General features: G+C 47.2%; 2 protein-coding genes across 2 annotated transcripts; both read left to right on the forward strand.

Annotated features, from left to right (window-relative positions):
- Nucleotides 1–318: 318 nt before the first annotated feature.
- Nucleotides 319–3,037, forward strand: LOC142879657 (low choriolytic enzyme-like). Its single transcript, XM_076013039.1, has 10 exons — nucleotides 319–619; nucleotides 718–768; nucleotides 899–949; nucleotides 1,021–1,077; nucleotides 1,175–1,221; nucleotides 1,308–1,377; nucleotides 1,654–1,768; nucleotides 1,988–2,160; nucleotides 2,277–2,358; nucleotides 2,501–3,037. The coding sequence occupies exons 1-10, from the start codon at nucleotides 574–576 to the stop codon at nucleotides 2,631–2,633; spliced, it is 825 nt and encodes a 274-aa protein (XP_075869154.1). The 5' UTR covers nucleotides 319–573; the 3' UTR covers nucleotides 2,634–3,037.
- A 6,460-nt stretch (nucleotides 3,038–9,497) lies between these two features.
- On the forward strand, nucleotides 9,498–12,676 carry LOC142879664 (12-(S)-hydroxy-5,8,10,14-eicosatetraenoic acid receptor-like). Its single transcript, XM_076013047.1, has 2 exons — nucleotides 9,498–10,321; nucleotides 11,330–12,676. The coding sequence occupies exons 1-2, from the start codon at nucleotides 9,788–9,790 to the stop codon at nucleotides 11,789–11,791; spliced, it is 996 nt and encodes a 331-aa protein (XP_075869162.1). The 5' UTR covers nucleotides 9,498–9,787; the 3' UTR covers nucleotides 11,792–12,676.
- Nucleotides 12,677–18,850: the final 6,174 nt, after the last annotated feature.

An 18,850-nucleotide genomic window follows, 5' to 3' on the forward strand; every position in this document is an offset into this window, starting at 1 on the left:
AATCAGTAGGAAGTGTGACTGCGCCACATGACAGGGCATCACATGACTCTCATCATGGTGACTGCTGACGCGTTCACGGTCCGTGGGAGAAAAAGAGTGGCGCAGCACCTAAATTCTGGGCGGTTGAAACTCGGGGCAAGATGACTAATGCGTTCGATTCAGAGCCCGGTGTTTAGTGTGACACAGCTCCCTCTACTGGCCACCGGGAGTAGCAACTCTCTTATCGAAACCCCTTGCAGTTACAAGTCATGGATTTCTAACTTTTACTAAAGTATAGGCACATACAATTAGCCGTTAGAGTTGGCTTGCTAACCATATATGAGAGATAGATATATATGGCACAGTTTGACAACAGTTCAGGAATAATATACTTTAAAAAAAAATTGTGAAAAAAACATCAAAGAAAAGCCAAAGCGCTGTTATTCTTTGATCTACTCTCTGCACTGCAGTGCCCCCTGCAGTCCGCTTTGAGGTACAACAGTCTCAATCAATTTCAAAGTCAGGACATCTGCTGAGATTCTTGAGGCTCAGAGTGAGAACGCCAACCAGCGGCTTTGTGTTGCTCTTGTGGGAATGTTTCACACAACGTGGCTTTTGGCGCTTCTCTGCATGTCAACGGGTATACAGTTTTTTGTTTTAGTTTTTTTTTTTTTTTTAATGTGATTTCCATTAAATAACTGATAAAGTTTTAATTGAAACTGTTTTGCTGTTGCCTAGCATGTGGTGGGCCCATCAACCAAACCCAGGAGACTCTCGTTTCTACCCCAGGTTGGTGCCCACAGGATTTAATCAATTAAATCGCATTATATATATATTTTACATCATATTGTATATTTTAAGCAGGCAGGGTTTGTTTTTTTTTATGAGTACTAGTGTTTGTGTTTTGTTTTTTTTTAAGCTGTAGGAACACCTTTAAGTGACGGCCAAAACATGACAAGCCCTGCTTCAGGTTGGTCCTCAACCTCTTCCGATATTCACTCGAAATTGCTCTCGATTTAAATCCTTCAATTGCACTTGCAGTCGGGGTTTCGATGTCACCCAATCTGACACAGGAGGCCAATGCAGAAACCTTGGCAGGTAAATTTGAAGCATAGACAAAACCTAAGGTAACCTGAATGAATGGATGGATGGATAAACGACATGGCGACTGCCTCTACCGTCTGACTGTCTCCAGAGTCGGACGAGTACACGACCGTCCTGGAGGGAGACATTATGAGTCCGGTGAGACGCACAACAACTTGACTGTCTGTGATGCGTCACTGTCGCGCCACGATGCTAACGCCCGGCTGCTTTGTCTGACTGGGCAGCATTTTAGGAATGCCATGAAGAAGCTCTGGACGAAAGCCACCGTCCCCTACACCATCGGGAAGGGTTTGGGTGAGTGACGGTTCTGAACCGAGGTCCCTCCGACGGAACCAGCACCAGTTCACCTTTTGTCGTAGAAACAAATGAACTTTTTTTTTTTTTTTTTTTGGTTCATAAAGGTGCAATTAAACGCTGATTCGTCTTTCAATTATATCTGAAACTTGTAAATAATCCAATATAATTTGAATCAATTTGTCTTCTCCTTGCGCTATGTGTTGCTGGAATTATGCTAATTTCTCTAACGTGGGATAAATAAAGCTCTTCTATTCTATGCACACTCTCTGGCAGCCGATCGAGAGTCGGACATCAAGGAGGCCTTGCAGATGATCTCCACCTCCACCTGCATTCAGTTCAAACCTCGCACTGAGGAGGTCACCTATCTGAGGTTCAGGAAAGGCGAATGGTGAGGAGGCGTTTGGCTTTGCTCGTTTTGTTTCTGGTCAAAAGTTCTCCTCGTCGACGCTCATCTGTCGGATCAATCGTGTGCATCCGTCCATTTTCCACCAGTGGGTTGAGGGTCGCCGGAGCTCTCTCAGAGTGGCAGTAATATTATCAGTGTAGGGGACACACGCGCTCGGCCACGGGGCGACAGACGCTGGCTCGTGCGCCCTCTCCCTTGCAGGTGTGCGTCCTTCGTGGGCTGCCGCGGGGGGTCGCAGCCGCTCTTCATCTCCACCTCCTGCAAAGTGGGCAACATCTGCCACGAGGTCGTCCACGCGCTGGGGCTGCATCACGAGCACGCCCGCCAGGACCGCGATCAGCACATCTCCATCAACTGGGAGAACATCATCAAAGGTAGGGAGGGAGGAAGGGAGGGAGGGAGGGGGGGGGGACAGAGAGAGAGAGAGAGAGAAAGAACTGCGCTTCTGTAGAGATATTTTTTAATATAAAAAAAAGTTTCTGTTTTGAAGGCAAAGAGAAGAACTTTGAGGTGAAAGACGGCAACACTCTGAACCTTCCGTACGATATCGATTCCATCATGCACTACGGACCGTAAGTATACAGTCGTGTGTGTGTGTGTGTGTGTGTGTGTGTGTGTGTGTGTGTGTGTGTGTGTGTGTGTGTGTGTGTGTGTGTGTGTGTGTGTGCTCGAGGGGATGTTGTAATAATTCCGGTGTGTGTGGTTTTGTTGCAGGTATTTTTTCAGCAAGGGTGGAATGCCAACGTTGGAGGCCTTGGGGGACGAGAAGGTCAGCATGGGTCAGAGGTCACATCTCACCAAGCTGGACGTGCAGAAGCTGAGGGCCCTCTACAAATGCGGTACCTGACCTCCTCTGCCGCTCCACTCGGCCCAGCCGCGCTCTCTCGGGATTCCTTAAGCGGGCCGCAATACATGTTGTGCTCCAGCAGGGGGCCGCCTCACGCGTTGGTTTTGCACGCAAAGCTTTGTTCTTCAGTTTGGAGCGCCTTCTGAGTGTGATTTCGATTGAATGACATTATAATACATATTATACATATTAACACGCATTCCCTTTGTTCTTTTTGCGGAGAAGCGTGAGAAGTGAGCGTGAGCTCGTGTGCAGTTCTGCATCAGCTGTGAGATTTAATAAAGTCATGGAATCCTGCAAATGGAATGTGTTGTTTATTGGGAAGACTTGAATCCACAACACCCATCAGTCCAAGAGGGGGCGAACTGCACTTCCAAAGCCTCTTTAGAAATAACAGAAACTTGGGGCAAGAAGAAGAAAATGACAATATAAATATATTATTTATTTTATGAGATTTTTTTTTTTTGAATTTTAAAAAAAGAGAAATGAAATGAGTTTTCAGTAAAAGATCTTGTGTCACAGTATAAATATTTACATAAAACAGAGAGAACTGCGCGTTGAAGTGGATTTTATGAGCCCCGCTCTCTGAGTGTTGACCTACCGGCCACTAGAGAGCGCTGTTGCACATTTCCTCCTGGCCTCCAGAGGTTTCACGGGTCACTTTGTCCCAACTGACCTCCGGCTGCAGGCCGCTGACCTCTGCCGAGCATCGGAAGCTGCAAAATGAAGGGTGTCCGTCCATCTGCAGCACAAGCACCTGCACACACACACACACACACACAGGTACGCACACCTGTACCGACGCGCGTGAATTATACAAGGCAAGCGTGCGTGACTCATGTGTTGACTCTAAGCAGTGGGAGTGTGTTTGTAAATGGATTCGCCGATTTATGATGCTGCTGCGTGAAAACGGTTAAACTGCTTCGGCAGCTGCTTCTCCTGAGAAAGAGGAAATACCGTCCAGGTCAAACACGACAACTTTCAAACACATTCCTCATATTTCAACCAGAGAGTCCTTCCATCCCGCCTAACCGCAGCGCCCTGGCGAGAAAAAATATTTACAAACACCACCGGAGTGTTCGGGAAGCGGAGGAGAAGACGCGCTCGCTGAAGGTGAGTTTCGCCCCGACAGCGGCAGCTGAGTTTCATTTTGCCGTGTAGCTGTCGAATTTCTTGTCATGTGGCCACGCCCCCCTGACAAGGGAGGATGTATTAATTATTTCCACGATGACAAGGAGATGAATGACAGCAGACTGAGAGAAAAAACAAAAACAGGATCCAACACAGGTCCGGGCCTGCTCCGGTCCAGGAAGACCGTGGGGAAATGACACGTGCACACACTCACGCACACAGGATGACAAAACGAGACACCCACGACACTTCTTTTCAGATAAAACTGGGAAAAGAAAATTAGTCACATCACATCACACAATTACGCATTGTCAGCTGCTCCTTCCTCAAGTCGGTCAGAGGAGGTGCGTCAGCTTTGACGTTGACATATTGAATCACTGCGATCCTGGGACGCGGCAGCGGAGGAACTCGCACAGCGCACTGAAATGTATGCAGCGCTGCAACACCGGCCGCACCTGTTCTGCAGCATGTAACGTGTTGGGAGGGGTCGCGGCGCATTGGAGGAGTCTCCCCTGAAATCAAAAAGTGCAAATTATCCTCGAGTTTCCGCTTCAATTTGCGATAAAAGGCGCGCGTGCTAGCGGAGGGCCGGCGTTGTCTCGTTGCGAAATAGGTTGATGATGTCATGAGAAACGATGGCGCAAGGCCGGAGTGTAATCCCGGTGCGTTGACGGCTTACAAGAATAATTATTGTCATTGGCAACAAATCTCACCAGCAGGCCAAAAAGCAGCTTTGAGCTTGTTAGCTTAGAATTAGCTTGGCTGCTAATGAACGTCTCCGCAAACCCTTCAGATTTATTCGTCTCCTGCGTGCGGATCTCAGGGTCTGGCTGGAAACGCTTCAGACGGGAGATTATCAAGACGGATGAGCAAAGTTGCAAAAGCTTTGGCCAACAGACAGAATGACGCCGCTTTTTTTTTTTTTTTTATCAATAAAGTTAAAGTGCCTGATGAGAAGCCAACAATATAATTAACAAGATGTAATTATTAGGAGTCACGGTCATGAAAAAAAAAAAAAAAAAGAAAGAAATGTCCACAGTAACAACGCGGTGCACTGTTTACATCTTCTCTGTCTTCTTTCTAGAAGGCTGCGCATTAAAAACAAACGTGTATCATTAGATTAGTTTTGCATTAAAAACAAGCGTAACCTTCTGGCGGATGTGCTTTCGTGCTGGATGAAACGCACCGTTTTGCTGTTGAGGATGCGAATGGCATTTTACCCGATGCTCTTCGATACCAGATTCCCGTCTGTCATCTCTATAAACAGAAAACGCTCGTTGCTTCTGGGAATTTCTGCTTTTTTTTTTGCACGCTGATGAGGCACGTTTAAAAAAAATGCCGCTGGCTATATTTGGTCGTTCTTATGTTTGCGCCATTTTGTTTGCGTGCATTCTGCAAGATGAAACAAGCGATAAGAAACCACAAAGACACTGGCACTGATAACGTGAAAACTACCCGTTTCCTTTAAAACAGTGTTTGGCAGGCAGTGGAAGCTCGCTGCCGGTTTGACGCCGCTCTTCATTTTTGAAAACCTTCAATGTTTAGCAAAAATGAAATTCTTACCTTCTTGCTTAGCTGAGTGAGTCTCTTCAGCATCTTATGGTTCCGACTTAATTCCTGGTTAATTGGTGCAAAAAACATTTCAGCAAACATTGTCATTGTCAGTGTCAGTGATGCGACTAACGAAGATTTTTCTTTTTTGAAAAATGTGTTAAATAAAACAAAACAAAAACAAAATTGTGGCGTTTAATAATCTGTCATGTTGACCTGGAAACAATCCCCTGATTCATGCTAATGTGGGTTTTGGCTCTGTGCTAGTATACATTCTGGCCTGCTCCGACATGGCTAAGAAGCAAGAATTTTCTTTTCTTTTTTTTTTCCCCTCTCCAGATCTCTTGAGATGAGGTGGAGCGAACAGAGTCAACATCACAAAGTCCACATTTCGTAAAAGTAGACTGGTAGGGGAAAAAAAAAAAAAAAGTCAACGTTTCTGTGGCTGCGTGAATGAAAGAAAAAAACATCTGCTTGCATGAAACTGTCATTGCTAACTACCGTCTAACACGCACTACTTTAAAAAAGGTAACATACAACTTAAATTTGCTAAAAAAAAAAAAATGTTCCCACTTCTGGTTTTTCTGGTTAAGAGAGCAGGAAAACACCAGCGGCATCCAATCAAATGAATGCACAGTTAACCAGGACTTGTGAGACTTTTTAATAAAAAAGTCAGTTGATATTTATAACGCAACACAGCATCATCAAAATCATCAGGGTGTGAACAAACCCAGGGACGCTTTTACTTTTTTGATCTTTTGCCATCTAGGTGTGTGTGTGTGTGTGTGTGTGTGTGTGTGTGTGCATACTGAAGATCTGTGTGTAGATATTAAACATTATTACGGAAGTTATGGAAATAGCCGCAGCTGCTCTGAGCAGTTTCATTGACTTTTTCTCAGAAGAAAAAAATACTGCTGTTCCCCGGCCTGTCGCCTCCAGTCCGTTTGTTGCTTCCCCGCTTTTCATCCTTGAAACGTTGCATAACCTCCGCTAGGCCGAGAGGATTCCGTTCCAAAACGCTGGACTGGGAGGCGGTCAGAAGGGACTGGGATCTTGGGGAAACCAGTGACACGGCGAGGACGGCTCTCCTCCAGCCTCGCTGCTACCAGCAGCTGTGGAATGCCAGGGAGGACGAAGGTGTTGAGACTCGCCCGGACGTCGGAGCACCAAGAAAAACCTCCTTGTTCGCCGGTTCCTGACCCTCCCGGAGCCCCTCCCCCGGGGTCTTGACTCGCAGCAGCGCTGAAGAAGAAGGGAAGGAGGGGCGGGTGAGAAAAGTGTTTTGGTTTCATCACAGCCTGTGGGAAGAGTTTCCATGTCAAGGCCTGAGACTCTGTCCACGTGGTCGTCCGAGGTCTTAAAGTTAACAATAACTTCCTCATTTACGCCGGGCCCCCGAGGGGAAACTGCACTGTCCCCCAAACACGGGAGGTTGTGGGGGTGTGTGTGTGGTCATGCTTTGGTTTCATCACACACACACACACACTGGCGGGATGTCCTGGTATGAGGACGGCTGTGTTGTTGTGCAGTGGAGATATGGTTCCCACCCATCAGACATCTTTCCACAAGGTAGTGTGACTGCAAACCGACCTTTCAGGGATTTTCTTTCTCAGCCAGAGAATATTCACAGATTCTTGGCTTTTTTTATATTCCTTTCAGACAGGACTTCAGTTTAGTTGAGTTCAGTTCAGAGTACTTTATTAATCCCCAAAGGGCAATTCACTTTACAATCACTTCTGTTAGACACAGCAGTGGAATTTTCTATTTGCCTGCCTTTCCACAGGAGCCTCTGCCATTACTTCATCTTCAAAAAGGCAGGGTCCCGTTCTGTATCACACCAGGGCTGCTGCAGCCAGAGTGCTTAAGGTAAGAGCCGGACCCAGGACCAAACCTAGACCTAGACCCAGAACCAGAACCGGAACCAGAACCAGCCCCCAGCCTGAATCCATCACCTGGGTTCATTCTGCAGTGCCAAACTCTCAGTCCGATCAGAAGGGGGTTGGGGATTGGAGACCTCTCCAGTCCCCAACCCCCAACTGTGTTTCTGCAACCAGATGCTGGAGGGGGTTTTCTGGTTCCTGCTGGGAAACAGTCGACATGAAGAGAAACTCTTTCTTGGATTCCCTGCTGGCCCAACAGAGTCTGAAGCATCTATTCTTATGGCCAAGGGCAGAAGGGACCATGATGGCACTCAGGGTGACAGGGGAGAGAAGAAGGCCTCTGAAGCAGCTTTTAATGTCCCTGCATCTGCTTTTCATCACACTGTACGTATTTAAGGGGGTGGGGGGGGGAAGGAGAAGCTTTTGATAGTTTGAGTGCAGGCATTCTGGACAAGGCGGGCAGGAAGTTCTCCAGTCTTCATCTCAGGTCCCAGGCGGACGTTGTGTTCAGTGACAGTTGGTTGTGTCTTTGTTGGATCCTGGTGGTTTACGAGACGACCGCAGATTTCGGAGTGGTGAATCCTCCAGGCGCCGGGTGAAGACGGTTTGCTGCAGCAGCAGCTGCTGCTGCTGGAGACGTGGAAGCATTTTTGACAACCTGCCTGCCAAACATCTCGTCCTCGTGCGAGGCGGCGTGCATGAAAGAGAGAAGAGCTGTCAGTGGCGTGAGTTACGGCGGTGTGTGCAGACCTCTCCAGAAGGTGTTAGTCGGTGGCAGGGCGGCTCCACAGGCACCAGCGGCTTTTCATCTGTGAGCCGTGGGCTCAAGTTCTGCTGGAGTTCTTATGAATGTGTGTATCTTTAGGGCGGATAATCACCACTAGTTTAAACAACAACAACAACAAAAACAGTTGTTGTTGGTGTTCTGTGTGTTTCCCTCCTTTTCTTGGCTTTTCCACACGCACAAACTTTCCTTTTTCAGTTTTACAGTTTGGATGAACACAGTGATTCGTTCATAAAATATTTATATCAAAACTTTTCTCACAATTAAGCAAACAAAGGGCACTTATTAAAACGTTGCAGGCTATGACAGGCAGCGGCGTTATTGAACAAAGTAAATAAAATCTGCTTTCTTCTCACAGGGACAAAGAGGGTGAGGCCGAGGTTACGACGACGGTAAAACGCTGAGACATGACAGGAAAGCCGTCGTAAAAACTCTTCCAGGTATCTGAGCTCCCGCCGCACTGCACGACCAGGCAATTGCATTCAAGTGAGACCTTGACCTCCAGCTAATTTCACAAGGCATGTCAATATGCACACACTCGAGGATCGTCTCGGAGGCGAGAACAGGTTGAGCGAGGAGAAGAAAACAATCAGGCAGCAGCGGCAGAGAGGACTCGCAAACAGGAAGAGCGTCGGTCGTGCCAGGAGATTAGATCAGGATTTCTCTGCTCAGAAGGCACAAATGTCAGATAAGAGCAGCAGATGCAAAGATACACCACATATAAGTCGCAAAGACGGCCCTTTGTTTCTGGACCACCGGCCTTAACTTCACTCCAACTCCCACTGAATGTTTGAATTTAATTAAATAGGGAAGCTCTGTCCGGACTTGCAACTCGCAGTCGGCATGCAGGGCACGAGGCCTCAGTTTAACCCCCTCCCTGCCTCCTCCCACAGGAGCCCACATTCCTCGTTGGCTTGTCCTTACATAGTAGGAACAGACTGACAGCCGCGAACCGCGTCCGTCTCTTGGCGCCTCCGTGTGAATCACACAACTCCCAGAGCTCCGCTTCCTCGGATTCAGAGGAGACGTTTTCCTCCCGTTTTTTTGGCTCTTGCTGCTGCTACTGTTGAAGATGATGACGATGATGATGATGGTCGGGGTAGGAGGTGGCGGCGGAGGAGACGCTCAGCTGTACAAGCCATCCAAGCAGCTACTTCTCACAATCATTGCCAGGAAGTTGGCTGTATGCTTGTTGCAATTTTTCTTTGGAATTTTGCTTGGCTAATTTGGCCGTGGGTCAAACAAAATCCTGTCACCCAGCACTGACGAGTATCTGCCTCGTCACGCCTGGCCTGAGTGGAGCGTTCAGAGCAGTCAGAGCCTGGCTCCCCGTCTTTATCTCTCCTTTTCTTCCCAACTCAGTGTGTGTTCCTCCCCTGTGCTGCATATTTACATGCATTTATTTATTGTTATTGGCTAATTTAAATGTTTCAGGCGGGATTCCTGACCCTTTAAAAAGCACCGCTGGTTCTCACTAGTGAGAAAGCAGCTGGTGAGTCAGCGCCTCAGGCTGGGAGGGGCGGAGCTTGAGGAGTTGAACGGCAATGCAAACACAAAAAGTCCCTCACTAGTTTTCTCTGCACTGTAGAGAGAGAGGACAGCTTCCGCGACAGGTAGCGACACCAAAGCCGACTGACAGCCTGAGGGACCGCAGGAGAAAACCAGAGGAGTCTCCACTGCTGTAATAGAAAGGACTGGAATCAACGACGCAGGGGGGAGAAACTCGCCCGGTTGGAATTTTCTCTTGCTGCCCTGAGTGACAAACTAAAGGCGTGTTCAGGTGCTGGGTGATTTCCTTCTCAGTCACAATGGTGAACTCTACGTTCCAGATGATTGAGGACTGCGAAGCCACAAACAAGGTTCTGTACAAGTTCTACGCCGCCGTGATGATCGTGATCTTCATTCTGGCCCTACCGCTCAACGCCTCCGTGCTCCACCTCTTCATATTCAAGCTGAAATTCTGGAAGACCAACACCAACAACGTCTTCCTGTTCAACCTGGTGCTGGCCGACATCCTGCTGCTCTTCTGCCTGCCCATCAAGGCGCACAACTTCATCAAGGGCGAGCGGCGGAGCGAAAACGACACGGTGTGCAAGGCCATGCTCTTCATGCTCTTCCTCAACCGCGGCGCCAGCATCGCCTTCCTCACCGTCACCTCCATCGATCGCTACTTCAACGTGGTGCACCCCGGCCGCAAGAACCTGCTGAAGGCGCTCAAGAAGTCGCCGCAGATCTCCATCCTCATCTGGCTGCTCCTGCTGCCGCTCACCGTGCCCACCATGCTCAAGAACTTTGAATGCTGCAACAGCCACAGGACCAGCAACGACGACACCTTGATCAAGGTAACACCGAAACACGCCGCCAAACTTTCTGCTCACGCGCCCCCCGGTGATCGTCCCAATTGCCCCGTGGTTTGGATTCCCATTTTGTTGTGGAAAGCCACACAAGACGTGAAAGAATTTCGCAACCCCCGGGTGTCACGGCAAGCGCTTGGCTGAATCAGCAAAGTCCGTTGGTTGGGAAGCCTGTGTGTCAACATTGTCACCCCCGTCGTCAAACTCTGCACCATTCTCTCTCGCTTTCTTACGCAACCCAGAAATATTGTATTTTGCCAGAGTTTCTCAATCATCAGGGAGGAGAGTGGCGCTGTGGGAAAACACGCCGGGGTATGACTGGACCTCATCCAGTGGGTGAAAAGGTCTCAGTGGAGATGAAGAATGCGGTCGGGTCCTTCTCCCACGGAGCTCGCTCGCTCAGATGTCACCCAAGAAAGTCACTTGCGCCGAGCTATTTTTCGCACTGCGTTGCCACAGCTGAGTGAGTGTCGGACCTGCGTTGTGTCAAACCGGGACACTAATGACGAGGGGGACATGGTTAAAACAGCAAGGGCCAAAGTAGTCGGCTGAACAGCGGGTCTCCACATCCGAGTGCAGCTCAGTCACACATTCCCCAGGATTCCTTCTCCTGCCAGGATGAAAAGTTCAGACGCATCGTCATTGACTTGAGCGCTGTGGCTGATTTGTTTACTTTGGCACCGCTAGTAAGACAACCCACAATTGTATTTGCATATGCGGCCTTTCGCACTTGTGTAAGTGCACTTATTTTGACAAGCAACTCATAAGGTGGTATCTTCTTTCAAGCTTTGGTCCTTCGGCTGGAGTTAGTTGCTTATGTGTCTGCGCCACACGACTATGATTGCGGGACTTTGAAATTGTTTGCAGCAATGCAGTGGCTTGAAGGGTTGAAGTATGTCCAAGATTTGCTTCTGTCTTCCCGCAGAAGACAAAACCCATTGAGATGGACAATTTGTAGACTTGACCACTGACAACTGTGTGTTTCTCTGACTGAAGGACGTGGTGGACGGCTTGCGAGAGGCGGTCTTCTTCAGCCAGATCATCATCCCCTTCGTCATCATGGTCTACTGCACCGCAAGAATCGTCAACCGGCTCCGGAAGAAGACGGTGGGCGACAAGACCAAGCTGCGGCGAGCCGTCTTCCTGGTGTCCTCCGTCATGGTGGTCTTCTCCGTCTGCTTCCTGCCCTGCACCCTCGCCAGGATGGTGCTGCTGATCGCCCGGGTGCAGGAGGCCAGCGCGCCCGCCCAGGACAAGGCCACGGTGGTCTTTGACGGCCTCATGGTCCTCTCCTACATGGACTGCCTGGTGGACCCGCTGGTCTACTGCTTCAGCAGCACCAAGTTCAAGGGTCTCTATCTCAACTCCTACTTCCCATTCCTGGCCAAAGACACCCAGGTGCCGCTGTCCACCTCGACGGGGAACGCGTCGCACCCGCAACGCAATAACGTCATCTGAGATTTCGGAAAGGGCGAAGTTGACTGACAGCAATAAAACTGACCTGCTGAAGAGTGAAGAGAACTCAATGAAGACAAGAGACGTAGTTCTGTTAGGCATTCTATGGAGGTAGTGCTACATTTGTAAATAAAAGTGATTTTTTTTTTTGTAGTTAATCACTGTTGCAGATTTCAGTGCATTGATGTGAGTCTTGGCATTTTTCTACAGTTCAGAATTTGTTACGCTTCTTCTTGTGTAACATCTTTACAGTTTGTGTGCGTCAATCCAATGAAAAGAAGTCGATCCTGAACCAAATATCAGCTCAAATCTCAGGTTAACACTGGAGAGCAGTAGGAGACGTTCTGGAGGAGAGCTTGATGTATGATTGTAAGTTTGATTTCTGACTGTCTGATTTTTTAATTTTTCTTTAAAGTAGAGCCGGGTATTAAAATTTCAAAAAGGTGGCATTTTTTCCAGGTGTAAGAGGTGTGATTGGCAGATGTACAAGCAGAGTGCCGGCGATGTGTTTGTGTGAAGTGTGTTGTGTGAAGTGTGTTGTGAGTTGTCTAACTGAGATTCAAGCATTAGCTACCTGCTGCGCTTGTATTACAAATTACAGAGATTTTCTCTTTTTTTTTTGTCTCTACCTCATTGAAAGCATTGAAAGTGATTTCTACCCGGATTTTTTTCCCCCACTGGACAGATTGATTCTTTTTTGACCCCAAGTGGGTTGAGTTCAAACAATAAAAGTACTTTGTATAATAAGGAAAAATATTCTCACATACTTTAAAACACAGAATTTGTTTCAATTGAGGAATAAAGGAAAATCAAGATGTGGCTTTTTTTTTTTTTATGGATTTTTGTACGACTTTGATATATTTATTAAACTTACATTTCTCTACTGTGTCCTCTAATGTCTATCTGTGACAGGTTTTCATTATTTTAAAGGGAAGTGCATAGCAGCTCAAGAATGCACATCTGTTTTTTTTTTTTCTCTCTGTTTGCCTTGGAGAGGGAACGTTGGGACTAAGAAAAATTCCACTCAAATCAAGACAAGAGACTCATCTGTCAAGTGTCACAAAGCGGTTTTAGCAAGTGATCAGCTCAAGCTTAGACAAACGAACCCTGCCACACAAAGAAAAAATAATTCTGCCAAATATGCCTTTAAGAAGTCGTTTGATTCCAAATTGTGTTACGAGTTACAACAGGGTCATTTACTCTTCCAACGCTCCCTTCAAATGGACCCATACAGTATTAGATCCATGTCTGTCCCTCTATATGCATCCATCCATTCATTTTCAATACCCTCTATATATATATATATATATATATATATATATATATATATATATATATATATATATACATATATATATATATAAATAATATTTAATTCCAGTGAGCTATACAGGAAGCGGATCATTATCCGTGTTTATTTTTGTTTTACTGAAGCTCACAGTTGTTCAAATAAACTTGCCCTCGTGACAGTGGCGCCCCCTGGATAGCGGAAGAAATAAGCAGCCACCAAAAAAAAAAATAATAACAATAATAATTGCAAGACGTGCCTGAGAACACAGGTTCCAGACACGACGCGGCCTGATCAACCTTTACTCAGACGTGCTCACAGACGCAGCACTGTATCGAAGTGAATCAGCTGTGGGACGCAGGTTATATCACTATTAGTAATACGATGATAAATGTGGTTCATGTGGTCTGGCTCTGACTGGTCTGGCTATAAATACACTTGATTAACCCTGGCTGCTGGGAGGGAGTCCGGTCACCTGTGTAGTCTGAAGCGCTGTCATGGAGCACCTCACTGTTTCTGTATTAGTCATTGTGAAGTCATTAGTGGGAAAAAAAAAAATCCCATTAATTTTATCGTGTCTTTCGTGTTTTTCAACAAATCCCGGAATTACTTCACTCAAAGGTTTCCGGAAGAGACGCGAGGTGCCGGCTGCAGGTGTCTCACAGTTTCCACACATTATATCAGACATTTTACATAATGGGCACGCAATATCTAATGCATGCAAGCGTGTTGTAAACTAATTGTTTTGCTTGACTCTGCACTCGGCACACAGAGGTGAGTAATCAGCGAGGCATCGTCGGCCAACGTTTTAATGTTTTACGGCTGCTGTTTACACCACACGGCCCCAGTGTTCCGTGTTTTTACCGGTGCACAGCTTGTGTTGATATTTGCTGTCAGGTGCTTTCTACTGTTTGAGTTTCCTGGAGGGGAAATGATGAAGGACTGCGCTGAGCGCACCTCGGACCGGCTACCAGCGGCACTCAGCTGATTACAACAGCGGCGCTGAGACGGAAAACATTCCCACAGCGTCATTAGTCAGTGAGCGTTAGGCAATCTGGAAACTTCTGGCCAGAGGTACAGAGTGGGCGGGAGTTTTGATTACTGCTTACAGCAAGACGTTTTACATTTACAGGATAATGTCCTCCTGTCCGAACGGCCCACGCGAAATTGAAACGGAGTCATGAGTGAAGTAGGAGAACATGAAATGACCAAAGCTACACGGGCCTTTTCAATATCGTACGTTCCTGCCTTGCTTCCCTCTCAACGTACACGAGGACAAAGTCAAGGGTCCGAGAGCACATCCCAGATTCCAGCCCAAAATTCCAGACATTTCTTTTTGTTCTGGCGCGTCTCGTGCACTCTTTTGTTGCACCTGTTCAGACTTGCTTCAAATGACTTTCTGCTTCATACATTTACAAAGACGAGGGGAGGGGACACCAGGGTAACCGGGGCCCAGTTTGCTTTAAACTGGGCCCCGGTTACCTCAACTGGAAATCAGCTTGTTGGTTTGAAAAGTGTGCATGCGGGTGATTTTAGGTGCGAAAAGAGTCAAATTACATTTAGGCTTTAACGCTATGTTGAATCAGTAATATATTATTGGTGTATGTGTACTGCAGATCATTGCATTCGTGGGAATTTCATTTTCACAATCCCCTTTGTAACATCATCTGGATCACGTCCAAGAAAAGAAAAGGTGAAGCGTTGGCACATTGTGTACGCCTTTGCATACATGTGACAGCTAGTTGGCAGTGTTGTCCTCGCTCTTCAGCCGTCCACTTCCCCTCATGAGTTCAACACACTGGAGACAAGAGTGAGTGTGTGAGAAAGCACAGCCAGAACCAAGTGATTAACAATACATTGCAAGAAGAGAAACGCGTGCGGTCCAGTTAGGTGGAGTCCGTGTCATTCATTTTTTTTTTTTTTTTAATGCTGCAGATCTATGAAAAGCCACAGAAATATTTTAACTTCCCCATCAAACATAATTGGACATAACGTGGCTCCGCATGTTCCTGTGAAATGTGGGGCCGATGTAATCGGTTGTTTTGACTGAACGGAGGATTTGGCTCGACTCTGAACCCTGGCCGGGACGTGCGGAGGCAAGATGAAAAAAATGAAGGATGGGATGCTGACAACCAGGAGCAAAGATACAAAAGAGTGAGAAGTTAACCGGACGCAATGATTCTGAGTCAGTAGAGCATCGTAAAATAGAAACGTTTCTAGCTTTTCTACGTAAATTTAATGTTACTGTTTGGAGTTAACGTTCACGAACATGTCCTGCCTTGACACTGTAAACCTTTATCAGATCAGCTATATATATTGGGGAAGGGGGGGGGGGGGGGGGTATAGTTTCCAGGAAACAACTAGCAACTATTACAGGGAAGCGACAGTTTGAGTGAATTTCAGTCACCACTGGCACCTGTGCAAACCTCTCAGCGCTGCGCCCTTCTGCTTTTTCACTCGCAAACTCCATAAAAGAGCAAGAGGCTGCGTTCATGTTTGTTGAAAACACGTCCACGTTGCCCCTGGAAGCAGACAGGCGCCCGACCACAGAGCCAGCTCCCCGGAGGGAGATCACTGGGCCGGTAGAGACTAATTATCAGTTTGTTGTTTCAAAACACTCTGAATGTCAATCAAAAATTCAACAATGAACAATATGAAATATATGTTGTGCATTTCAATCAAAAAAGGCTTTAATTGATTGGAAATGATGTCAAACTTGTGTTGTTCCGCTGTTGTTAAGTTGTCGTTTTTCAATTTTACCACGAGTCCTCATGGCTTTTAGGAATTCATTTGAAAACTCAACTGAATAAAGTCAACAAAAAAAAAAAAAAGTTAGAAATAGATAAATTCATCTACAATAACATCTAGTTTCACAGCTTACTGAAGGCAGTAAAACTATTATTGGAATGGTGAGATTAACTAAATACAGTCTGATCAGATAAGTCAAATTGACTCGAATAATCTGATCAAATAAATATATAGAAAAATCCCCATTGTTTCCACGAAACAAGCAGCAGCAATTTGGGTAACGTGACAGTTCCATTGAATCCCAGCCGCCACTCGCACCTATGCAAAAAACGTTACTGACTTCAGCTTTGTTATTCGACTTGGCTAAACAAATGGCCATTATATGTTCTCTCTGCGCTCAAAGGACCACGTGAGTGCAAACCCGGCGGCGAGCCACCAGCTGCCGAGGACGAGCAGAAGGTGAACGTCAGGGAGAAACAGAGATAAAGGAGGTGAGGAGAGACGAGGAGAGACGAGGAGAGACGAGGAGAGGAGATCAGATGGTGGAATAAGATTGAGCCGTTGGTGGACAAGTGTGGGAGAGTCCCGGCAAAAAAAGCGAGTTCTGCAGGCATCTCTCACACCACGTGTGCACGAGGTCAAATTTGATCGGATCAGAACAAATTTGATTTGGATAGTCCAGGTTTCGCTAATATAGTTTGCTTCAGAAATGTGCAGATGCAACACACGACAGGACGTCCCTCCAACCATCCATCCATCCATCCATCCATTACCCATACCCGCTTCTGCCTGCACTCAGGGTTGCCAGGCTCTGCTCGAGCCTCTACCAGCTGTGATAGGCTGAAGGCAGGGTGACACCCTGGACGAGTTGCCAGTTCACCGCAGGGCCACATAGAGACAAACAACCATTTGCACTCACACACACACACACCCACGGGCAATTTAGAGTTTCCAATTCACCTCACATGCATGTTTTTGGAGTGTGGGAGGAAACTGGTGAACCCGGAGAGAACCCATGCAGAAACACGGGGTGAACATGCAAACTACTTTGAGGTGAGGATTTTTTTTTTTTTTTTTTTTCAAAGTTCACAACGTCTTCATATCTCTGGGTCATCAAGTACAAGATGTCCTGATGGAGCACAAAAAAACCTGGCAACCATGCAAACGACTAAAACCAAGTGAAACAGCTTCTCGTCCAGAGCGGCCAAAGAGAGTCGCTGTGTGGGTGGAATCTCAAGTCTACTGGATCTGAGCAGGGCATCGGCTCTCAACAGAACCGTGTCAGGGGGACGCAGATAAGGCATCTCCAGCAGCACACTGAGAATGTGGGCGAGCCCGCAGCGGACGCTTGGACGTGCGTGCAAGCCAGCGTTGGTTCACCTTCACACGTGGACTAATCCGCCTCTTGTGCAAGGGGACTGTTGCAACGCTGTGACTATTATGCGAGGAGCTCTCGGTGTTTTTATTTTCACACCTGACAGAGCCTGGCAACGTTAGATGATGCCAAACCTGGTTACCATATGCAGCAGCAACTGGGACGGCAGCGAGAATACCTTACTGCTCGAGAGTGAATTTTAGGAACCAAAATTTGGACTGTCAAGCACTTTAGTGAATTCACGGGGGGGGATGTTTTTAACTCTGGACAGGCATTTCATCCCTCCGCTTTTTGTTGTACCGCTATTAGCATGTGCAGTTTCAATGAGGCTTGAAAGGAGGAGGTGGAGAGGACGTTTTACAATTGCAAAAAAGCCCTTTGTGTTACTTTGCTGGATGGCAAAGTGGAAAATGTACAGTTTTATAGTTGAATATAGGTTATCGTGCGAACTACAGCAGCAAGTGCTGAACGTCGATAACACCTGCCATCACACAGGTGAACCCGCTTCCATGAATAAAATATAAAATAGCGTCTGAAACCTCAACACTAGATGGCACTGCCTCACTCACACACACACACACACACACACGCTTAGAAAACATGACGTCCCTGAAGGGTGAGGGCCACATTCATGCAGGAAGGGGAACCGGAGGAGGAGCGTGTCTGCAGCAGCGTGTGGCAACCACGGCGGGAGATGATACAATAGACAGGCAGAACATATGTGCAAGTGTGTGCCAGCCGTGTTTGGACACGCTCTGTTGCAGTAACAGTGTGGTATATTGCAGCTGTGCGTGCGTGTGTGTGTGTGAGTGCAATGTCATGTCCGCGGCAGAAGAAGTGCGACAGCGGCGGCAGCATCTTGTCATGACCGCAAGGCCGCCAGCCGAGTCTTGCAAGGACATCCTGGAAAAGCGGGCGGTGCCATTCCAGAAGCGAGTGCAAGTCCAAAGTCTCGAACCGCTGCTGGGCTTTGACAGTTCCCGAGCGGAGGGACGACAGGTTAGGAAGTGGAAGGGAGCACAGTTAATGTTTGACTCGGCCACGGGGGCCGTGTCTGCACATGTCGGACATAGGAACCGACAAAACTCCACAAGCTGGACGTTTGAAAAGACTCCTGTGTGTTCAGGGTTCAGCTCCGACACCTGCTAGTGAGCAAAAGTCTGATTTTGTCCATCACCTTGGAGGAAGGGCTGGTGGGTGGGGGGCGGGGGGGGCTGTGGGGGTGTCAAAGATTTTTCCATTACCTATGAAGCTCTAGTTCACTCGCAGAGCTACCTGTTGTGTTATCGCGGTTTCCAGAACATCGGGTTACTCATCGTCCCAACTGATGGATGACTGTAAATTCTCGAGAGTGGATTCCAAGTAAAGACGTAAAGACGTACCCGCGGTCTTTTGTTTTTTTTAATCTTGGTTAGTGATTCCATCAAAACTTTGGAGACGTGTGACAGACATCACTTAAGGAAACAACAAGAAGTACGATTCGGTTGTGTTTTTATACCAAATATGTAATTACACCAACTAAACGAAATACAAAGATGCAAGTCAAACGTATTATCACTGAGTATCTGAAGATTTTCATTGACGCTGCAGTAGAGGCAGACACAGCTTGACAGGAAGCTGCCTCTGCCAGTTGTGACTGTGTTACTTTGGT

Source organism: Nelusetta ayraudi, unplaced genomic scaffold, assembly GCF_046127955.1.
Source record: "Nelusetta ayraudi isolate G7.1 ecotype Tasmania unplaced genomic scaffold, CSIRO-AGI_Nayr_v1 ptg000140l, whole genome shotgun sequence".
NCBI lineage: Eukaryota > Metazoa > Chordata > Actinopteri > Tetraodontiformes > Monacanthidae > Nelusetta > Nelusetta ayraudi.